Source organism: Nesoenas mayeri (genome assembly GCF_963082525.1).
Source record: "Nesoenas mayeri genome assembly, chromosome: 4".
Classification (NCBI taxonomy): Eukaryota; Metazoa; Chordata; class Aves; order Columbiformes; family Columbidae; genus Nesoenas; species Nesoenas mayeri.
In genome coordinates this window covers 19,871,551-19,889,712 of record NC_137540.1, presented here as the reverse complement: position 1 = coordinate 19,889,712, position 18,162 = coordinate 19,871,551, and the positions used below count along the sequence as shown (strand labels likewise).

Genomic DNA, 18,162 nt, shown 5'->3' with positions numbered 1-18,162 from the left:
TAGATCATAATACAGTGAATTATGCCGACTCCTACTGCATTTCACTCTCCCTTTCTGGCTCCATGCATATTAAGGGTGATTCACTCTGCTTTTTGTGCTTGGCAGTCTGATTTTCACAGTTAAGAGGTAAATACAAATAGCATGATTTCAATTGCAAAACACTGATTTCCTCTCAAAGCAGATGTTTTTTATCTGACTATGGGTAGGATATTTCAAGGCAAGATCACTGTTCCTATTTACATTTAAAAATAAAGAGCAAAAAAGAAAAGAACACGATATATTTGTATTTTGGTTAAGCGTTGGCTTGTTTGTCTGACACTCTTTCCTTGGCTGAGGTGTATTATTGGCTGTACTGCTTCTATTAAAATTTGCTGTGCTTTTAAAGGCTGAATCATACAAATAGGTTTTTTGCCTGCCTGTTTGTTGTGGTGTGTGTTTGTTTGTTTGTTTTTTTGTTAACTTTAATGACTGCTGGTTAATTTGGTATTGATGCTGGTTGACTGCATGCCTCCTTTCTGTTTTTTTTCCACTGGTGGTTCAAAATACTATGAAATAAGAACAAACTTCTGAATCACTGGAGTCAGTGACAGAAGGGAGTAGTCAAGTATGCCATTGTAGATCTAACTGGAGCAACAGAAAAGTTATCAGCTCTTCTAATTACCGGTCTGCTTGAGGGTTACTGCCTTCCTGGCTGAGCTGCAGCAGCAGACCACACAAGAGCTTACAGCTGAAACGTCTGTGTTTCCAAATCCATCTTTGATAAACAGTAAAGCTCAGCCTTTTCAGGTTTAGTCACTCAAGAAAAGTATGTATTTTTTGTGTAAATAAGGATCTGATGAACATCTGCAGCTCCCTCAAATTTTGAATGTTCTTTTCTCAAGAACTGAATATCTTGTTTTCTGCCTGAGCCAGAGCTGGAGGCAAGTGTTCAAAACCTTATTAGCACTTTTAAAATTGCCTGTGAAGCCAGAAAGATGTTCCCTGGCTTTCTGCTCTTCTTCCCAGTCTTTCCTCATGAATGCTATAGTCCAACTGGTCTGTGAAACCTTATCCAGCATTCTTAGCAGCAGCTGCAGCCACACATTTAAATTTTCTTAGATCCACCCCCAGACACAAAACTTGTCCCACCTCTACTGGGATTTGTGCTAGTACAGTTTTAAGAGGCTTCCAGACTTCAAGTTTGCATCTTTTGTTCCCCCTATGACAGTAAAGGCAGAGTTAATTGTTAGTGGCAGATGCTCAGTTTATGAACTGCAAACTGGTTTGCAATAACATATGTGGGTAGGTGCGCAGGGTTAGATCCTCAAGTTAGCAAAAGGGAATTTAAGTTTGCTTTGCACTGAAAAAAAACTTCTCTGTGTTATTTGGATTTTTGTACTAAGTATGAAAACATTTAAGTGTTCTCTTCCATCCAGCAATGTGATCTATGGCTTATTTAGGTCATAAAGATTTTGATGTCCAACGAAATAATTCAGCCATTATTAATACCATAGCACAGGTGTTTTATAGAGTTTTATGTTTCTAAATCAGTTGGTAACTTCTTTTAAGGAAACATTGATTTATTTTTATTTATTTTTCTTTCTTTCCCAGTTTGTTCTTCTCAGTGTGTGTCACATTGAATTAGTGACTTGGTGAAGCCATCTATATTGCAGAATTGTAAATGCCTAAGAGGTGGTTTTTTTCTTCCTGTGCTAATTCTAATCAAACAATTGACTGTTGCTACTTACCTGTATTTCCATGGGAGCTTCAGCTTCGCCCCCCCCCCCCCCCCCCCCCACCTTTTTACTTCTGTTCTTAGGAAACTTCTTTGAACAATTAGACTTGAGGCAGAACAGCAGGCAACAGAGTGATAGTAATGAGGTCAGAAGCTTCTACACATAACCTGTTGCATCTTCACAGAGGAGCAATGCCATGCTAAATTATCTGCATATATTGGTGAGCAGTGTCCTGGCAAGGATGAAGGAGTGTTATAAACTGCATAACTAAAGTAAATTTGCTAATCAAACCAGGAATATGTTAGTGGTTAACGATTTACTGAGTTATGTAGATGTTAAACCGCCATAGTTTATCGTATTCTGTTGTTGGGAGTTTTGGTGGGAAAATGTTGCAAGTTTTGGCGGGAAAGATGTTGTGTGCTCATGGGGAACTAACTAATCAGGAAGAAGATCGGGAGTGTGTACTTACAGACAGTATAAAAACACTTTTTCTTCTGTAACCAGTTGGCGTGCCTTGGGTGGAGAAGTGACTCCCTGGCTGCCTAGCGCTGTTTTGCTCATTTATCTTTAATAAAAGTTATTCTGAATTTCCTGAGTCATATTTGACTACAACAGGAGAGACTGAACACAAAGGAGAGCTCTAATAAAAGACATGGTGAACACATTCTTCATGGTGAATCCCACTATCTGTCAGAACCATGTCTGCTACCCCTGCTAAATCAGTTTCTGGTTCAAGGTAGCAGCTCTGATAGCTGCCTGTTGGCTGCAGAATCTGTACGGAAAAGGATTTCCCATTTTGGTTTGATTCGACCAGCTGGCTCAGCAGTATGTTAATTGCTTTTGGAATCACTCTGTGGATAGACTTAGCGTTGCACAGAATATGAAAAAACAGGGCTTTTATTCAAGAGGTAGATGGAGCCCGTGGTTCTGTGGCCATGAAAAGGAATGTGTGTGTGGTGGTTTTAATTGTGTGTGTGTATGACATTAATATTTTCATGATCCTCCTTTTGAATCAGAGTTCCTAAACCCCATGTTTATATTTTCTGAGTGCAGAGTTTCAGAGTGGAGAGCCAGATCTTTACCTTGAAGCTGCATCAAGGCCAGACTGTGAATCTTGGGCAGTGGCACTGGGAGAGGCAAACTCGGAAGGTTTGCGGAACAAAATTCAGCAGCTCCGGAGGCTGATCATGGAAATCAAAGAGGAGAGATCATCAGATGAAGCACAACAGTTTCTCCCTTCATCCCAAGTAGACAGTCTAGGAGAGTCACACTTTACAAGTAAGTGTATATACTCGTTTTACTGAGTGCTGCAATAAAAATGGCCTACTATCTGTAACAGTACAGGTAGTATCACAAATGGAGTACATAATGCTTTTTAACTTGTTGCTTGACAAAGTGCAGTTGCAGAGGAAGTAAATTGATGCAGATAATCTTTAAATATCATTACCTGACATATTTTGATGGTTGCAGATAACCTTCAGGGGAATAAATATGGGATTACTGTGTTTCCAACTTTTCTTCTCTGATTTGTTTTCTTTATAAGACTTACTAATTGTTTGGTTAAAAATATTCTTTTCTTCTTTTGTTTCTCTATATGAACATGTGGGATACTGTTTTAAGATATAACCTGATAACTTTGGTAAATATATAAGGCTTTAGCAATACTTAAAGTAGTATCACATAATTGTTCTTTGTCATATAAAAGCACTCTGGGGATTTGAAAGCACGTAGGTCATACATTGAGTCACGCTTGGTGCACTCAAGCCTGGGCTACACTGCATTGATATGCACTGACTTTCATTTGTCCAGTTACTTGACCAAGTCTGTATCCAGCATGTTTATAAAGTTGTTCTAGACCAGTATACTGACTCTGCTAGTGGTAGAATTCAACTTAGAAGTGTTAGAATTCCATTAAAAAAAAAAAAAAAAAAAAAGTGTGGTTTTTTTTCTGACCAAGGCCTTTCTAAGCATTGCAGCTGTAACTTTTCTTGCATAGACTTGAATGATTAGCAATGGTAATGAGAACAATGTGAAACCAGACCTATTCAGCAACATCAAGCTTTCATGGAGCAAGAACAGCTATATATTTTGGTGTTTATGTGTAGGTTGTGTTGGGTTTTTTTGTTTGTGTGTGGGTTTTAGGTTTGCTTGTTTGTGGTGGGGTTTTTTTTGTTTGGTTGGTTGTTTTTAAAACAAACAATCAGAAATCTTGCATTCCAGTTCATATATCAGCTTGGTTGTTCCCATCGGACTAATTTCTTTAACACTGGCAAATACTTAATAGTCAGTGGAGTAAACACATAAATGTCAACAGGAGACAGTTTAATTTCTACAAGGTTCCTTGATACTGTAGTTGTGATTCAATTACTTCCTGCAGAGGGTGAACAACTTAGTGTTATGTAACTATCTTTTCTGTTTCTCCTGTTGCGGCTTTATGGTTCACTCCATTATCATTGCACACTAAGAAAATATCGTCACTTGCAGTAAAAAATGCACTGGAACACAATTCCCCAATAGAGGGTTTTAAAATGCTACTTTTGTCCTTGGTATGTGGAAAAAAAAGGAATTAATGTGCTATTTTTCAACAAAAAAGTTGATTTTGTTGCTTTGCAGTTTATATGTAGGTCAATAACATGATGATATATTTACTGATTAACCTGATTTACATACTTTCACACACCATGTTTTTTGTTTCCATTTTTAATGCAATGACATACTTACTTAAAAATGAGCTGTTAGATTTATTATTTTTCCAACAGATAAATAGTTAGTTGTTACAATTGAAAAATCTTAAAGGTTCCCATCCATGAAATCTGTATGTGGGTTTGTGGTTTGTGTGGTGGTGTGGTGGTGTGGTTTGCGTATGTTTGTTTTTTTAAATTTAGTTTCCTTTCCCAGCAATAGAAAGTTTATATTAAAAAGACAGAAGTTTTCTTCAAAAGTCATCTTTTTCTTCAGGCACATATTTCATGCAAAGGTCTATTTCACTATGAGTTTGTAACATAAAATATTATTCTGATGATAATCGCAGGTAGGTAGAGATATGAATGAGGCACATGAAACTTTCACTATGTATTGAAAAGCTGGTCACTGAAATCAGATTATTTCTAATATTTCTTTTTCTTAATCTTAAAAGGTATTCAGAGAACTGCAAATGAGCCAAAGCTGGAGTTCAGTCTTGGTAAGATACTATTTTTGACTTCTCCTTGTAATTGCAATGGCTCGTGTGTGTGAAAAGTTATATATATATATATACGTCGTATTATACAATGCGACATGTTACCTGTTTAAAACAGAATAGAACCCTGGTTCCTTTAAGTAGGAAGTGTGCCTGTGCCTGTTCTTGATATGCTGGCTTTAGATTCAGAATTGGCTGAAATGACTAAAGGTCTATTGAGTTCTCTAATGGTATGCTGCTCTACCAAGCTGAAAATCTGCCTAGTAGCTTTGTGGATGTTGTTTATGAAATATTACTGATTTGAGGTAAGACATTTAAGAGGTGAAGTTTTTAAAAGATATTTTATTCAGATAAAATTGCTGTACCTTTAGAACAAGCTTTTAAGTAAAAGTGTTGATTATTATTTCATAGGGAAGAGTCAGTGTGTTCACTGATTTTCTCTTTTATACTTCGTATAAGTAATTGGTATATGAGGACTATATATTACTGTAGTATATAGCAGAGCTGCTAAAGTCATTTTCACCGGGAGGCCACATCAGCCTCATGGTTGCCTTCAAGGGGCTGAATGTCTTTATGACTAAAATGACATTCGGCCTTTGAAGGCAACTGTGACGCTGATGTGGCCCCCGGTGAAAATGACTTTGGCACTTCTGCTATATAGTATAAGAGAACTTATTTTCAGGAGATGTTCTATTGACTCAAGCTACCCTCTCTGTTCAGAGGTATACAGCATGATTAAGACTGCTCAGTAAGTCAAGCAAGCTAATTGAATGATCATGTATTGGTAGTAAAAGATTAAAGTGTACAACATTTGCAACCCAAACTGTATCATTTAGGAAGGAAAATTGACAACTCTGTCATTGTTCTTTCGGTGCAAAAACTTTGAATTTGAAGCTTTTGAAAGAGTGAAATAATTATTTGCTGTTGAAGCACTAAATACAATAATTCCACAACAGAAATTGGGGTAACAATAGGTAGGTATAGTTGATTATTCCTGGCTCCTGTATATGGTAAAATAACACAGTTACAAATAATGTATCTTTTGAAATATCTGATGCTATATGGTGCATGCATTCTTAAATGATCCAAACTTGTGCAATTTATGATTTTTGCATGCATATAACCTGCTCATTTGCATTTCATGTTGCATATCTGTACACTGAGAAACTTTTACTCAGTGCTATTCAGTATCTGTTAGATCTGCTCTGATCGAAACACTTTAAAACATCTATTGCAAAAGCATGTGTGTATATGAGAGAGGAAAAGAGGCATTCGTAAGCAAGGTATTATATAAAAATTAATCTCCACTCTTTGGAGAACTTAGAAACCCCCCAACACAGCAAACATGATGGCATTGGTGACATGTCCTGCTTGTTCCATCATGGTAGACTGTTTTCTGACCCTGTCCTTTGAACTGGGTTTTACCTGGCTTTTGCATTGCTGTAACTATGCCAATTAAAAGCTGATACCCTAAAGTGCTCTTTGGGGCAGATGCAATTATGTCTGACAAAACGATTTCTAGATTCCCTTAACTATATCTGGGTAGCTATACCTGTATGCCTTTCAAGAACTGGATACTTATAACATTACTGAAAATTTGCTGAGTAGTTTGTGAGTGTGTTTGTTGTATTTAGATATGGCTGGTAATTGCTATACTCCAGCAACAAACAGCTCCCAGAATGGACCTAGTGTGGTGTACAAGAGGGAGGAAGGTGTTACAGGTGGTGACTGCAAATTAGGTGAGCTGTAGTTGAGGAGAAGTTGCTTTTAGTAATAAATAATGCCAGTGGGCAGAAGTGTAAAAACAATGTAAAGTCATTTTTGGACTTGTTTGGGCTCATGCTGGACTGAGCTCTGTTCACTCACTGTGTGAGTATTTTGTGTTTTGCATTTAGTTGTTTCTGGTAGGAATTTATGTTCTGTGGTTTGTCCTGCAGCATTATTGATTGGGTCGTTGCACTCTGTGAGTGATCTCATACATTGACTTCTGCTGCTGTTCAGGTAACAAATAATGGTGTAAACCTCTCATTTTGACTGATGTTCCTGGGCAATGCCATAAGTCAGGGATATTTGGCAGTGTAGGCAACTATGTAAATCTGATTCTTAGTATTGTGATTCTAAAATAATACTAAATATTTAAGCTCAACAAATTTGCATTGGAGGAATCTACCTTCAGCAACTGACTGGTCCATGGAAGACTTCAATTTATCATAACAGTTATCCTTCCTACTGGAACATAAAAAGGCCCATGCCAACACTTCCCAGCTCCAGCCCCCCCAGTCACCACCGCTGTGCTACTTGTATGTGTACGAACATACGTGCACACAGCAGACACCCAGACACCTCTTGTTGAGAAGTGAGGCAGGAACAGTTCAGCTGGTAAGGATGCATGTGCTGTTGGGCCCGACCAGACAGTTGAAATACCTCCTGCAAGGCCAGCCGATCAAGACGCCGCCTGTGCTGTTTGCCTGGTGATTTGTAAGACTGGAAGGAAGTTGTGCTCCAGCAGGCTGGTCTGTGCATCTGCGAAACAAGCTCTGCCTTTGCCATGCCAGCTGAGCCAGAGAGCTGGTCCATGGCTGTGGGCAGGCCAAAGGCATTGCTTGGCTGATCTCGCCTTTTGAAGGCTTGGTTTATGTCAAATTAAAGACTTGGCGTTAGCTTTAGATAACTAGGGACTCCCAAGACCTGTTTGTGAGGGGAACCAGGGCACGAGAATGAGAGGCTTGCTGCAAGCAACCACACAGCTGTGGTGTGTGCCTGACTTAGGTAAAGGAATCCTAATGCTCTGTAGAGACTTTCAACTCGATTAGACTGGTCTTTGGCATTTAGAATTTGGAAGACAGGCCTAACAGTTAATAACCCATAGAACTGGTCTCTGTCCCTGAAGGAATGGCTTGTAGCTGTAATTTTCCTCATATGTATTATATAAACTATAGTTTATTAGTTAAGTAGCAGAGAGATTCAAACATTATTTGGAATATGTATACTAATAGACATTTGCTTATATCAGCTACGGTACATGTGCTTTTAACTATGTAAAAAAAATAATCAGTTATCACATAACTGTACTTTATAATTTGTCTTAGTTGGTCAATAAATAACATTAAGAAATAGAACTCACCAGTAACTGAAACAGAATATAGATTTTTGAGTCTTGCCTAATATATGACTTTTACTTAGGGACAGTATATCTAAATGCTGCTCTTCAGTGTTGGAAATTCTAATAACTAAATTTTGAAATAATGTTACTAAAAACACTTGCTGGAGGCTTGTATTCTGCTGTGGTAGCTAACTTGCTGCGTTCGTATCTGTAACACTCTGAAAAGTGTTATCTTTATAAATGTCCAAAATGTTGCCACCTTTTTATTTTATTATAAAGTGTATTGTAAAGTTTGTTTGTTTTTTCTCCGAGGTTGAAGCAAACAATAAAACTCTTCTGAATTACAGCTCTCCACTGCAGTACTCTCAGCATTTTTGGGAGCGTACCTGATCTTGTAACATTCCTTATTTTGGAATCAGAACTTCCTTTAGACTAAGGACTAAGGTGGTTTGGTTTTGCTTTGGTTTTGGTTTGTCTGTATTCCTGATGACTCTTTGGAAATATGGCTGGTTTTTGAACATTGTAACTGTTGGGAAATTCTACTTTCCAAACTTTTTATTGTTGTTTGCCTTTTCAAGTCATTCTGTTGCACATGCTGTTTGATGAAGCACTAGGCAGTAGCACATTCCAGTCTGTGCAGAGTGCTAAATAGAAAACAGATGTAACAAACAGCAAAGTGAAGAATCTTTCCCATGACTTTTAAGTGGACAGGGTTAGCTCTTTTATAGATGTTTATTTTGGAGTTACTGTTTTTGGTTGCTTCTTTAAAATGTCCTTGATCTAACTAAATATGTTGTAGGTCCCGGACTTCACATTGATTCCAGTGTAGCTACTTTGTGAAGTTAGCTGAAGTATTATGTAGTACTGTGGGGAAATAAATTATATTATGCCTATGAATCAATGTTATTGTGAAGTTTTTACTATCTTGCACCTCTAAAGGTATTTGCATTTACTTGGTGCTGAACTGATAAAGCAACACATGGAAAATGCAATAATCAGAAAAATGAGTGAACGGGGCAGAAGAAACAGTTGGTAGCCAAAGAGCTCAGATGATGTTAATGTGGAGAAATACATTTTAAAAGATAGTCTAAAAGGAAAGTTTACTATTCCCTTGATGTCCAGTGGAATTCCTTTTGACACATTTCAGTGTTTTCAAATTTGTCTAGTTGATTAGATATATGAAGACAGCAAGACAGGGCAAGAGATCTTAGAGTTGTGGGTGTAGTATAATAATCTAGATAACTGTATAGAAAGGGATGCCTCTGCACACGTTGTAGGCATATTCAGGCATGGAGAGTACCTGTCTAACATCTCCAAAAGCTTTCTGTTTATGGAGACGTATGTTAGGGCAGTGAAACTCAATGGACTGTCCTGTTGTTGCATAAAATCTAGGTACTACTGAAGGTATAGAATAACGTAAATCTCACAGTTATGTCCTTTCACAAAATCTCATTCAATAATACACATAGCAAGTTTCACTGAGAGTTGAAAAAATACAATATTAAAATTTTCAGGGCTATTTTTTCTTTTTCCCAAATGGTGAGTTTATACAAGAGCTGTCTAGCTGTAAATGCAGAAGTATTTATCCTTGAGTGTCCTATTTTTCCCAAAGGAATACTGTGATGGCATCACTTGGAAAAGGTCTTGAAGCAGAGTCAGCTCTGCATACTGAACCTAAGTTGTACACCAGTGCTGCGCAAAGACCATGACTAAATGATTTTTTTCAATCCTGAAACATAATCTGGAGTTTTACCAGCAGCAATTTTTCTTAAAAGAGTGATCAACAGAAATCCTCTTCTTATCCACTCCACAAACTTGGAGTCAAAGTCCTGATTCTAGTAGAATGTTTCCATCTAACTCAGCTGTCCTTCTGTTTCATCATGTCAAGAGTTGGTGAATAATGGATACTTGGTTTTGCTAACCAAATTTTTAAAAAAGTACTCATCATCAGACTTTTGAGTAAATCTCAAAGTGTTGCTTTATGCTGAAGGGTGTTTATCCCTTGAAAAAAGTGTTGACCATGTTAGGAAAAATATTAGCAAAAATATAAAAATAAATGGTGGGTTGGTGTGTCTATTTTGTTGTTGTTGTTGTTTATTTTTACATTTCATTGTTTTCTGTTGAAACGGCTTGCTGAATTTCATGTGGATTTGTTCTGGTCCCACACAAATGTCATGTTCCACCAAACTAGCTAGACAGGATTTTTTCCTAGTTTCACTGATGGATGTTAGCTGTTGTTTCTTCAACAACAAAATAGATGAAAGATAAGTTAATATAGAAGAAATTAAGGAAGTAGAAAAGGTATTGTGATCAGAAAGAATTTTTCTTCTTTTTTCCTTGGGAACTACTTGTCTGGCTTCTGCATGTTTTGGGACTTTTGTACTGCAGCATGATGCTGTAAACACTTTTTATTCTTAGCAACTAGGTTTTGTTAGGATGAACTTTTTTTCTTGACAGAAAGGATCCTCCAAAAGAGATAGCAATTTCAAGCCCAGTCTAGTAGACTGATGGTATATTTTGAATGGTATTGCCTTAGGACTTGTGGTTTTAAACTAACTTGAGTAGTTTCCTTTAGTAGTTTCCTTTTTCCCCCACCTTGTGCAGGTGAACTTGAGCTACTTTCAGTCCCTTTCAGTGCAGGTAGGGCAACAAGTGCAACCATCTTCCGGAAATGTTCTAAGGTAGTAAATGGTCATCAGCTTTCATGTCATAGTGTCATCTGTCTCTTGTCAGTGTTTGGTGATGGGGAAGGGTAGCACATATCGAACAAATTGAAAAGGGGGTCACCTGGAGTTGAGTGAAGTTGAATATATTGCACTCCTCTTTATGCACAATTGTGTTATATCATCATGGTTTGCTAACCTACTGTTTTAAACTTATATTAAATCCTCTTTTAAGATCATGTTCTGTATACACAGAAAAAAAATCAGAAAAAAGCAGAAAATTAGGGGAGTGGGGAAGCCACCAAAAAGCTTAAAACCAGAGTCCTTTCAAAAACCATATCCTTTGTTTTGGTGGGTTTTTTTGTTTGTTTGTGTGTGGTGTGGTTTGTTTTTTTTGTTTTGTGGGTTTTTTTGTCTCTGCCCCCATATGCTCAGTTTTAGTCCTAGATAATTAGGCCACATTTTCAAATCTGTAGCTGTAGGCACTACTGTAATTTCAGAAATCTATCCTTCAATCCCTTTAGCGTAGGGATTGTCTTCATTTGCATTGCAGTTAGAGAAGCGGCATGCTCTCATGAACCTTAAATATTTATCTGTACTAATTGTATCGCTGAATATGCAAGGACTCAAAAATTCCCAGTCATGACGATCTGGAAGCTGTTCAGTGTGTTCTTCCTGCTGCTCACATATTGAGAGAATCTGAAAAATTGTCTCTACTGTAACATTTTATAGTTGAAATATATTCCTTTGTAGAATATCTATATATCCATACATAGAGAGTTATATAGGTATCTATTCTATGTATGTAATTCATATATATGACAACTTGTTTCATAGCTGACAACCCATTGTATCTAGTATAGCATTACTCATTTTTGTGAACCGTGTGAGCTATCTACTCAGTTTCTGTGTCAGTAAGAAGGAATTCTTGACAGTAGTAGTCACAGAAATATTTTCAAGTTGTTGGAATCCATTGCAACTTAATGATATTCATTAACAACTATGACTTGTGTAAATTCAATTTCTGTGTAGGTTATAGAGATGGAGATTCTACATTACACCATGCCATGTAGCCGTTAGTCACCACAGTGAGCTCATTAAATGCAGGGATGTTTATTTGCTCTGAAGTGGGTCAGAGCACACGATGAACCAGCATGAGGGAGCAGATCATTACTGACGGAGCATATTCCAGTATGATGGAATAGAGAAACCACTGATGTGAGTAATATCAGTATGAGGATGTTGTGGGGTATCAGGATTAGTAAATCCAGGAGCAAACTGGGTTTCAGAGAGTTTTCTTGCATTCTGCTCTATTAAATTTAAGAATTCTCTGTTTCTGGCAGCTTTTGCTTTTTAGAAAAAAAAAAAAAAGTAGTATTTAAACTGCCAGGAGAAAGTGTTTGGCAGCCTTGTAAATACAAATGTGTATATATCAAGGCTATGACTAAGGGAAACTTTAAAATCTAATAGAATTAAGATTTTACCCTAGTGACTCACACATGCTTTCATATAAATGCTTATCAAGAGATAAGTTTTGAATAGCTGTGGCTAATCTGTTTAGAGAGGAGTTTTTGTAGATACTTGAATTTTGAAAAACTATTTAAACGATTTAAAGGTTGTATGTGTGTGTGTGTGGTTTTTTTTTTTAGTTTCTTTTTTAATTTAACCATTGTGAGAAACAGGGATTTATCATCTTAGTTCTTGAGTGATGCAGCAGATAGGATTAAATTCTGTCAAAAATGTACAAATTCTGAAATCTTGTTGGAGTTAGCAAGCTGCTGCATTTACAAGGCTATGGAAAAAAGAGGAGATAAGACTAGGAAGGACCTTTCTTGTTCAAATATTAAATAAATAAAATTGATAGGCTGCTTAGTAAAATCAGTTTCTTCTGGATGTTGAAAATGATACTTTTGTATTTTTCTCATAGAATTCATAAATGTTGACTTAAGTTTGCAAAATTTCTTCTATCTGAAATTTCAAAGGCATAAGGTTGTGTCTGTGCTGAAAACAGTAATATTTTCTGTGATGTTGAGAGCTAGTTCAGTTCCCCAGTGAGGTTGGGTACTGGAAGCAGATTAATTACAACAGCTCATTCTTAACATGAGTTTATCTACCTCACTCCTTACCAATACATATACTCATGCTGCTTTGCCTGAATGAATTCTAGTTTCTGAGGTAAAATACTCAAGGCAATCAGAAACCTTCATAATAACTTCTAAGTCTTGTTGCAAGTTTAGGAAAAGGGTTCCAGAGTTGCTTAATAATCTATAGATGTAGATAGAGATTTGATGCAATTCTGGCAAAACTGGGCTATCTTACTGATTTTTCGCACATAGATATTAAAAAAAAAAACAAAAAACAAAAAACAACTTAGTAGGCTACCTTCATTTGTCCTTTAATATTTCTACAAGCATAATGATTGGCTTCTGAAGTGTTAGGTGTTCTGGTGAATGTCAGGTAAACGTTTAAATTATTCTGATGAAACTGAAAACTTGTGTTTCCAAGGTATTTTTAAACTAGTTCCTAGGAATGTAGAATTGAAGATCATTAAGTCAGAGAGAAGTTATTTTTGGCACCTTTCTTTCTCTTCCTGCTTTTCCCCCAAAATACACCTCCTGCTATGCGTACTTTCTCCTATTTGTCTTGCCAACCGATGAGCTCTTTCCAGGTCAGTTTTTGAACCTCATTCTCTCAAGTGACTCTTCAGGTTCCCCAGCATATTTCCTGTGAAGAGCTCTTAGATCTCATGCTGTAAGACTTGATTTTTGGGTTTTTTTTTTTTTTTGGTGTGTGGGGGGTGCGGTGTATATTTGCATACATGTGCATGTTGCCTATTACAGCTTTGGTCTTTGGGGCACCAGAGTGATGGAACAGAGTGAATGGGAGAGGTATGTGTGAGTCCAGGGGCTGAGCTGGGAAGGAGAGAACAGCGGCTTCCCCAGCAGTTCTTGGCTATGAAAGGAATTGTTATGAGCAGCATCTTCCTAGATGAGACTGGCACTGAGCCTGCACTTGCACTGTGTGACCAGTGAGACCACAGGTACGGCTCTCGTGTGACCTGGTGGCTGCGTGCTTATCTCATACATAATAAGTGCATGACTGGTTCCTCTGTGGATCCAGGAGACTGGTCTGAAAGAAGAGGGCTCTTCACATCCTTATTGAGTGTCGTTTCTGTTGCAGACATTTATACACAGAGAGCAACAAGCCAAATGAGGATGAGTTATTCCTTTTTTCTTATAGAAAGCTCTGTAAGACTTCCTTACCTACAACAGAGATTTGGAAGGCAGTTCTGGCACTTTTGTCTTTTTCCAGTCTTTCCCTACTTCCCAGGAAGCTGACATTTTAACTATTCAGGATGCAATTGATTATTATTATTAATTATTTTTTTTTTTAAATTCCTTAACCATGCCGTTGTCAGGTAGACTTAGAAGGCATACAGTGTCTGCAGAATATTTTCAGCAATAAACGTTTGTCTACTCCACAGCTTCGTTACTAAGAATAAACTAAATTTTCATAAATCCTTTAAAAGCACACTGTGTCTCCTTGTAGAAGGTTTTTTGTTTTTCTCCCATCAAACTGCAATGTCTGGTAGCATTAAAATTTTAAAGTTTATTTTTACTTAAAAACCAGATTGTGTATACCAGTAAGTGTGTTTAAGAGCTGTTTTTAGTATTCTTGGTTTTGCGTTTCAGTGGCTGAATTTTTTTTTTTCTGTCCAGTGCTCCTTAAAGTCCTTGGATTTCTTCTAGGCAGGTATGAGAAATGGCTTGTGTCTTGGATTTATTAGACTGAATCAGTTGGGATGCCAAAAGTAATGTTTATAATCAAGGGACCGGAGCATCCTTTATATGAGGAGAGGCTGAGAGAACTTGGACTGCTCAGCCTGGAGAAGAGAAGGCTCATGGAGGATGTTATCACAGTGTCTCTAAATGGCTGTTGGGAGAGACTGAAGGTGAAGGAGCCAGACTCTTTTCAGTTGCATCCAGTGAAAGAACAAGAGACGATGGACCAAAATTAAAATACATGAAATTACATCTGAACACAACCCCCCCCACACACTTTTTTTACTGTGAGGGTGTTCAAGCACTGGCACGGATGGCCTAGGGAGGTTGTGTAGTTACTGTCTTTGGAGATTGTCAACACCCAACTGGATGCAGTCCTAGGAAACCTGCTGTAGCTGACCTTGATTAGGTGGAGTGGCGGGAGGACTGGATAAGCTCAAGGAGTCTTTTCCAAACAAAATGATTCATTGATCTGTGTGTCAGGGATTTGTCATGTAACAGGATTTTGAGGCCTCTTAGAGCTTGTTAGTGATTGGTTTGCCATGGACTCTTGTCATATTCTGTACTGTATGTTGCTAGTAAGGTATCTGTTGCTTGATCTAGAAATTTGTCAGGTTGTCTACATAATCCTTGACAATTATGTCGAAATTAGACTTTAGAATTGCTGCCATCTATGCAGACTCAAGAAGTTTTAGGGAACTTCCACTCTCTCATTGTTGTTAAATACTTTGTGGTGTCTTTAGTGTGCCTCAGATAAGAATAATAACAGCAGCCTGGATTGTCTTGCTTTGTCGGCAAAGAACGAGTTGGGACTGGAGAGACTTGAGCAAATGTGCAGTTAAAGCTTTGTGAATGCTCTTGGCATGGGATAATATCTGGTTAGTGCTAATTTTTGGGTTTTTTGTGTATATTTGTATGCAATATTTTGTTTATTTTTTTTTCTATATATTCTCACAGGGAAGGCTTACCAGTGGGAAGGCGTGCAAAATGCAAACTTAAAGTGGAATGTTCACTAAATATGTATTTGCAGCAGTGTTGTTGGCCAGGAATACAATTGAAATGGACACTTTTACCTGAGTTGAAACTCTTTCTCTTTTCTTCACAAATAAAAGAATTTGGATCAAAGACAAACTAAACTGAGGATGACTGTTTGGCAATTAGTGCCCTTTTCCTGGTGGGGTGTACTTGACTTCTGGAGTGACTGTGGACAGTGACCTGAATCAGGGACAAATGAATGTGAAATAATATATTGCCTTTCAAACTACCTTTTGTCTCCTCTTCATCTGCTGCTAGTAAGTCTTCCTTTTTTAAACTGTTCACTGGACATGTTCCTGTGTGAGATGGGACAGCTTCAAGAGGAGCTTCAAGAGGAAGACTTGTGTCTGCTTGTATGCACTCCCTTGTATGACACTTGGCAACTTTTTTGTGGTTTGTAGCTGCTCTGTTGGAGGTGGGCAGGATGAGAAACTTGGGGCTCTGCCCGGGAGCTGACCTCTTTCTGGTCCAGTGCTCTGTTGAATTCAAAGGGGCACTGGCACCCTTTCTCCTCCAGCCTTCCCACTGGGTCTGTGGTGAAGGAAATCAGCAGTGATGTTTTTGCAGAGCGTGGCCGAGCAGCCGTGCCCCACTACCGCCTGCCAGCCCGCGCCTGTCAGGAGAGGCGTGTGGTTTGCAGGTCCTGACAGGGCCAGAGATGAGCTCGGAGCTGCTCCGCGTTGTCAAGGCTGAGGCAACTGGGACATGCCCAGAAGCCGACCCACAGGCACGTAGGGACCTCTTACAGATGAAAGCTTAAATACCTCCAAAGCTAGGTAGAAGGTGTGTGGAGGCTTAGAGGACTCTGTTTAAAACCCACTCATGGACATCTCTGTCATCTTACGCATTTATGCTCGACTTTTTACTGTCGCTTTTTGCAGTTGGTCTTTTCTAACCTTTAGCCCAGACTGTAAAAGGCTTCATGAGGAATTGTCTGGGGAATTCCTCACGTCTCTTTCCATGTGTGGCTTTCTCCTTGAAGTTAAGTCACCTACTGATTCCAAAAGAGTATAGATCATATGGAGTATAGATCATACAGACAAAAAGCAAGAAAATTATTTACAGATTTCAGTAGTTGTGTAGTCCATGCTTCTTTTGCAGAGTGATAGTGACTATACAGACATGAAACAATTCTGTTTCGTTAGGCCAATGGTACAGTAAGTGAAACATTTTTAAATAATTCAAAGTGTGATAGCTCTTGACTTTTTTAGCTCTAATGATGCTGTATTGCGTTAACTGAACATTTGTCTTTTAACTGGTAGTTCTTAAATACATTTCTAAATATGCCTACAGTAATAATTGCAGTAATACTTTCATGTTATGAAACATTTCCCAATGGATTTTTTTTTTTATCATTTATGGAAACAGAAGTTCCATAAAAATAAAAACATCTAATTAATAGAAGGTTGAAATAATCCTCCTCTTTTGAGTACATTATTTAAAGATTTAATTATTTTTGAAAGTTTTGAAACGTGTCCTGCGGTGAGATTTGACTTGAAAATGAGGTTCTCCTACAGGCCTGGAAAGAACTGGAATTCTAAATGCAATACCACAAAATTCTACACAACACTGAGATGCAGCCTGGCTACTGTGTTTGTGATAAGCTGACCAACCTGAGGTGCTGGGCTTTGCTGAAAACAAATGAAGTGCTTAAGAATGCTTTTCATCATTGTTTTAGCCCCACTTCCTGTTGATAATAGTTTCTAGTACAGTTATGGACACTTCTATTATTGTGATTAACCATATTTTTAGTTGTGTGGGGTTTTTTCTTTTTTTCCTGTTATGTGGAATGTGAAATTAAAATGAAATAAATTGAACTAAATTAAAAAAATGCCTGCCTTGTGGAAGGAATATAGTTCAAATGTTCAAAACAAGTCAAAGCTGACACTTTAATCTGAAATCCTCTCTACATTTAAGATTGGTTTCTGAGGGACTGAATGAGGGCAGAATTTCATTATGATGAGGTAAGAAGAATTTTGTCCTAACATGCTTTGAAGGCCAGAATTCTTCACACCTAAGAAGCTGAGGATTGTTTGTTGTAGGTTTGTAAATGAACTGCTTTAAAAACTGAAATGGGATCTGAACGTGCTCCCATTGAGATGAACAGCAGCAATACCTTGGTCATTCTGGATTTAAATCTTAAATCCACCAGGAGGTGTCTGTACAGAAACAAGTGAAAGACATTATTATTATTATTTTAAAAACTCAGCTAATATTTATTTGTACAAAGGAATTGAAATAATTTTGGATTATCTCTGTGGGAAGAAGTCTGCTATGTCTTTACATATGTCAACATATCAAAACCAAGTCAGTTTCAAATATGTATCATGTGTAAATAGCAGTTTTTCACCTTTGAAGAAACTCCTGCTGGAAATGACAGTCCATTTATGGTATAAGGATCCAGGTTACTGGTTTAGCGGCTGGTACGCTGAGCTCTGCTGCTCTGTAGAAATCATTAACATCTCCTCCTTCTAGATCTGTGTTAAAATACAAGCTGCAGACCTTTTGTAAATCTGTGAGCTAACGATTTAGAGCCATAATTATGGGCCAATATCTTTGAGGAGATGAGCTCATTGTTGCTTTTGACAAAACTGTAAATACCAATGTATATGCTGCTTTAAAAATGTTACTTGAAAATGATGTCTATGAGCGTCACAGCTTCTACAGTCAGCATGGTATCTGTCAC

At 37.7% G+C, this 18,162-nt stretch overlaps 1 protein-coding gene across 2 annotated transcripts in view; it reads left to right on the top strand.

Annotated features, from left to right (window-relative positions):
• The window catches only part of INPP4B (inositol polyphosphate-4-phosphatase type II B), a gene marked incomplete at its 3' end in the record, with an annotated part of 269,087 nt that overhangs the window by 78,087 nt on the left and 172,838 nt on the right, over positions 1-18,162 (top strand). For both annotated transcript variants that reach the window (XM_080343115.1, XM_080343114.1), the window contains exons 4-5: positions 2,769-2,993; positions 4,852-4,896. In XM_080343115.1, the coding sequence (XP_080199241.1) occupies positions 2,769-2,993; positions 4,852-4,896 (270 nt within the window). The remainder of the gene's footprint in view (positions 1-2,768; positions 2,994-4,851; positions 4,897-18,162) is intronic.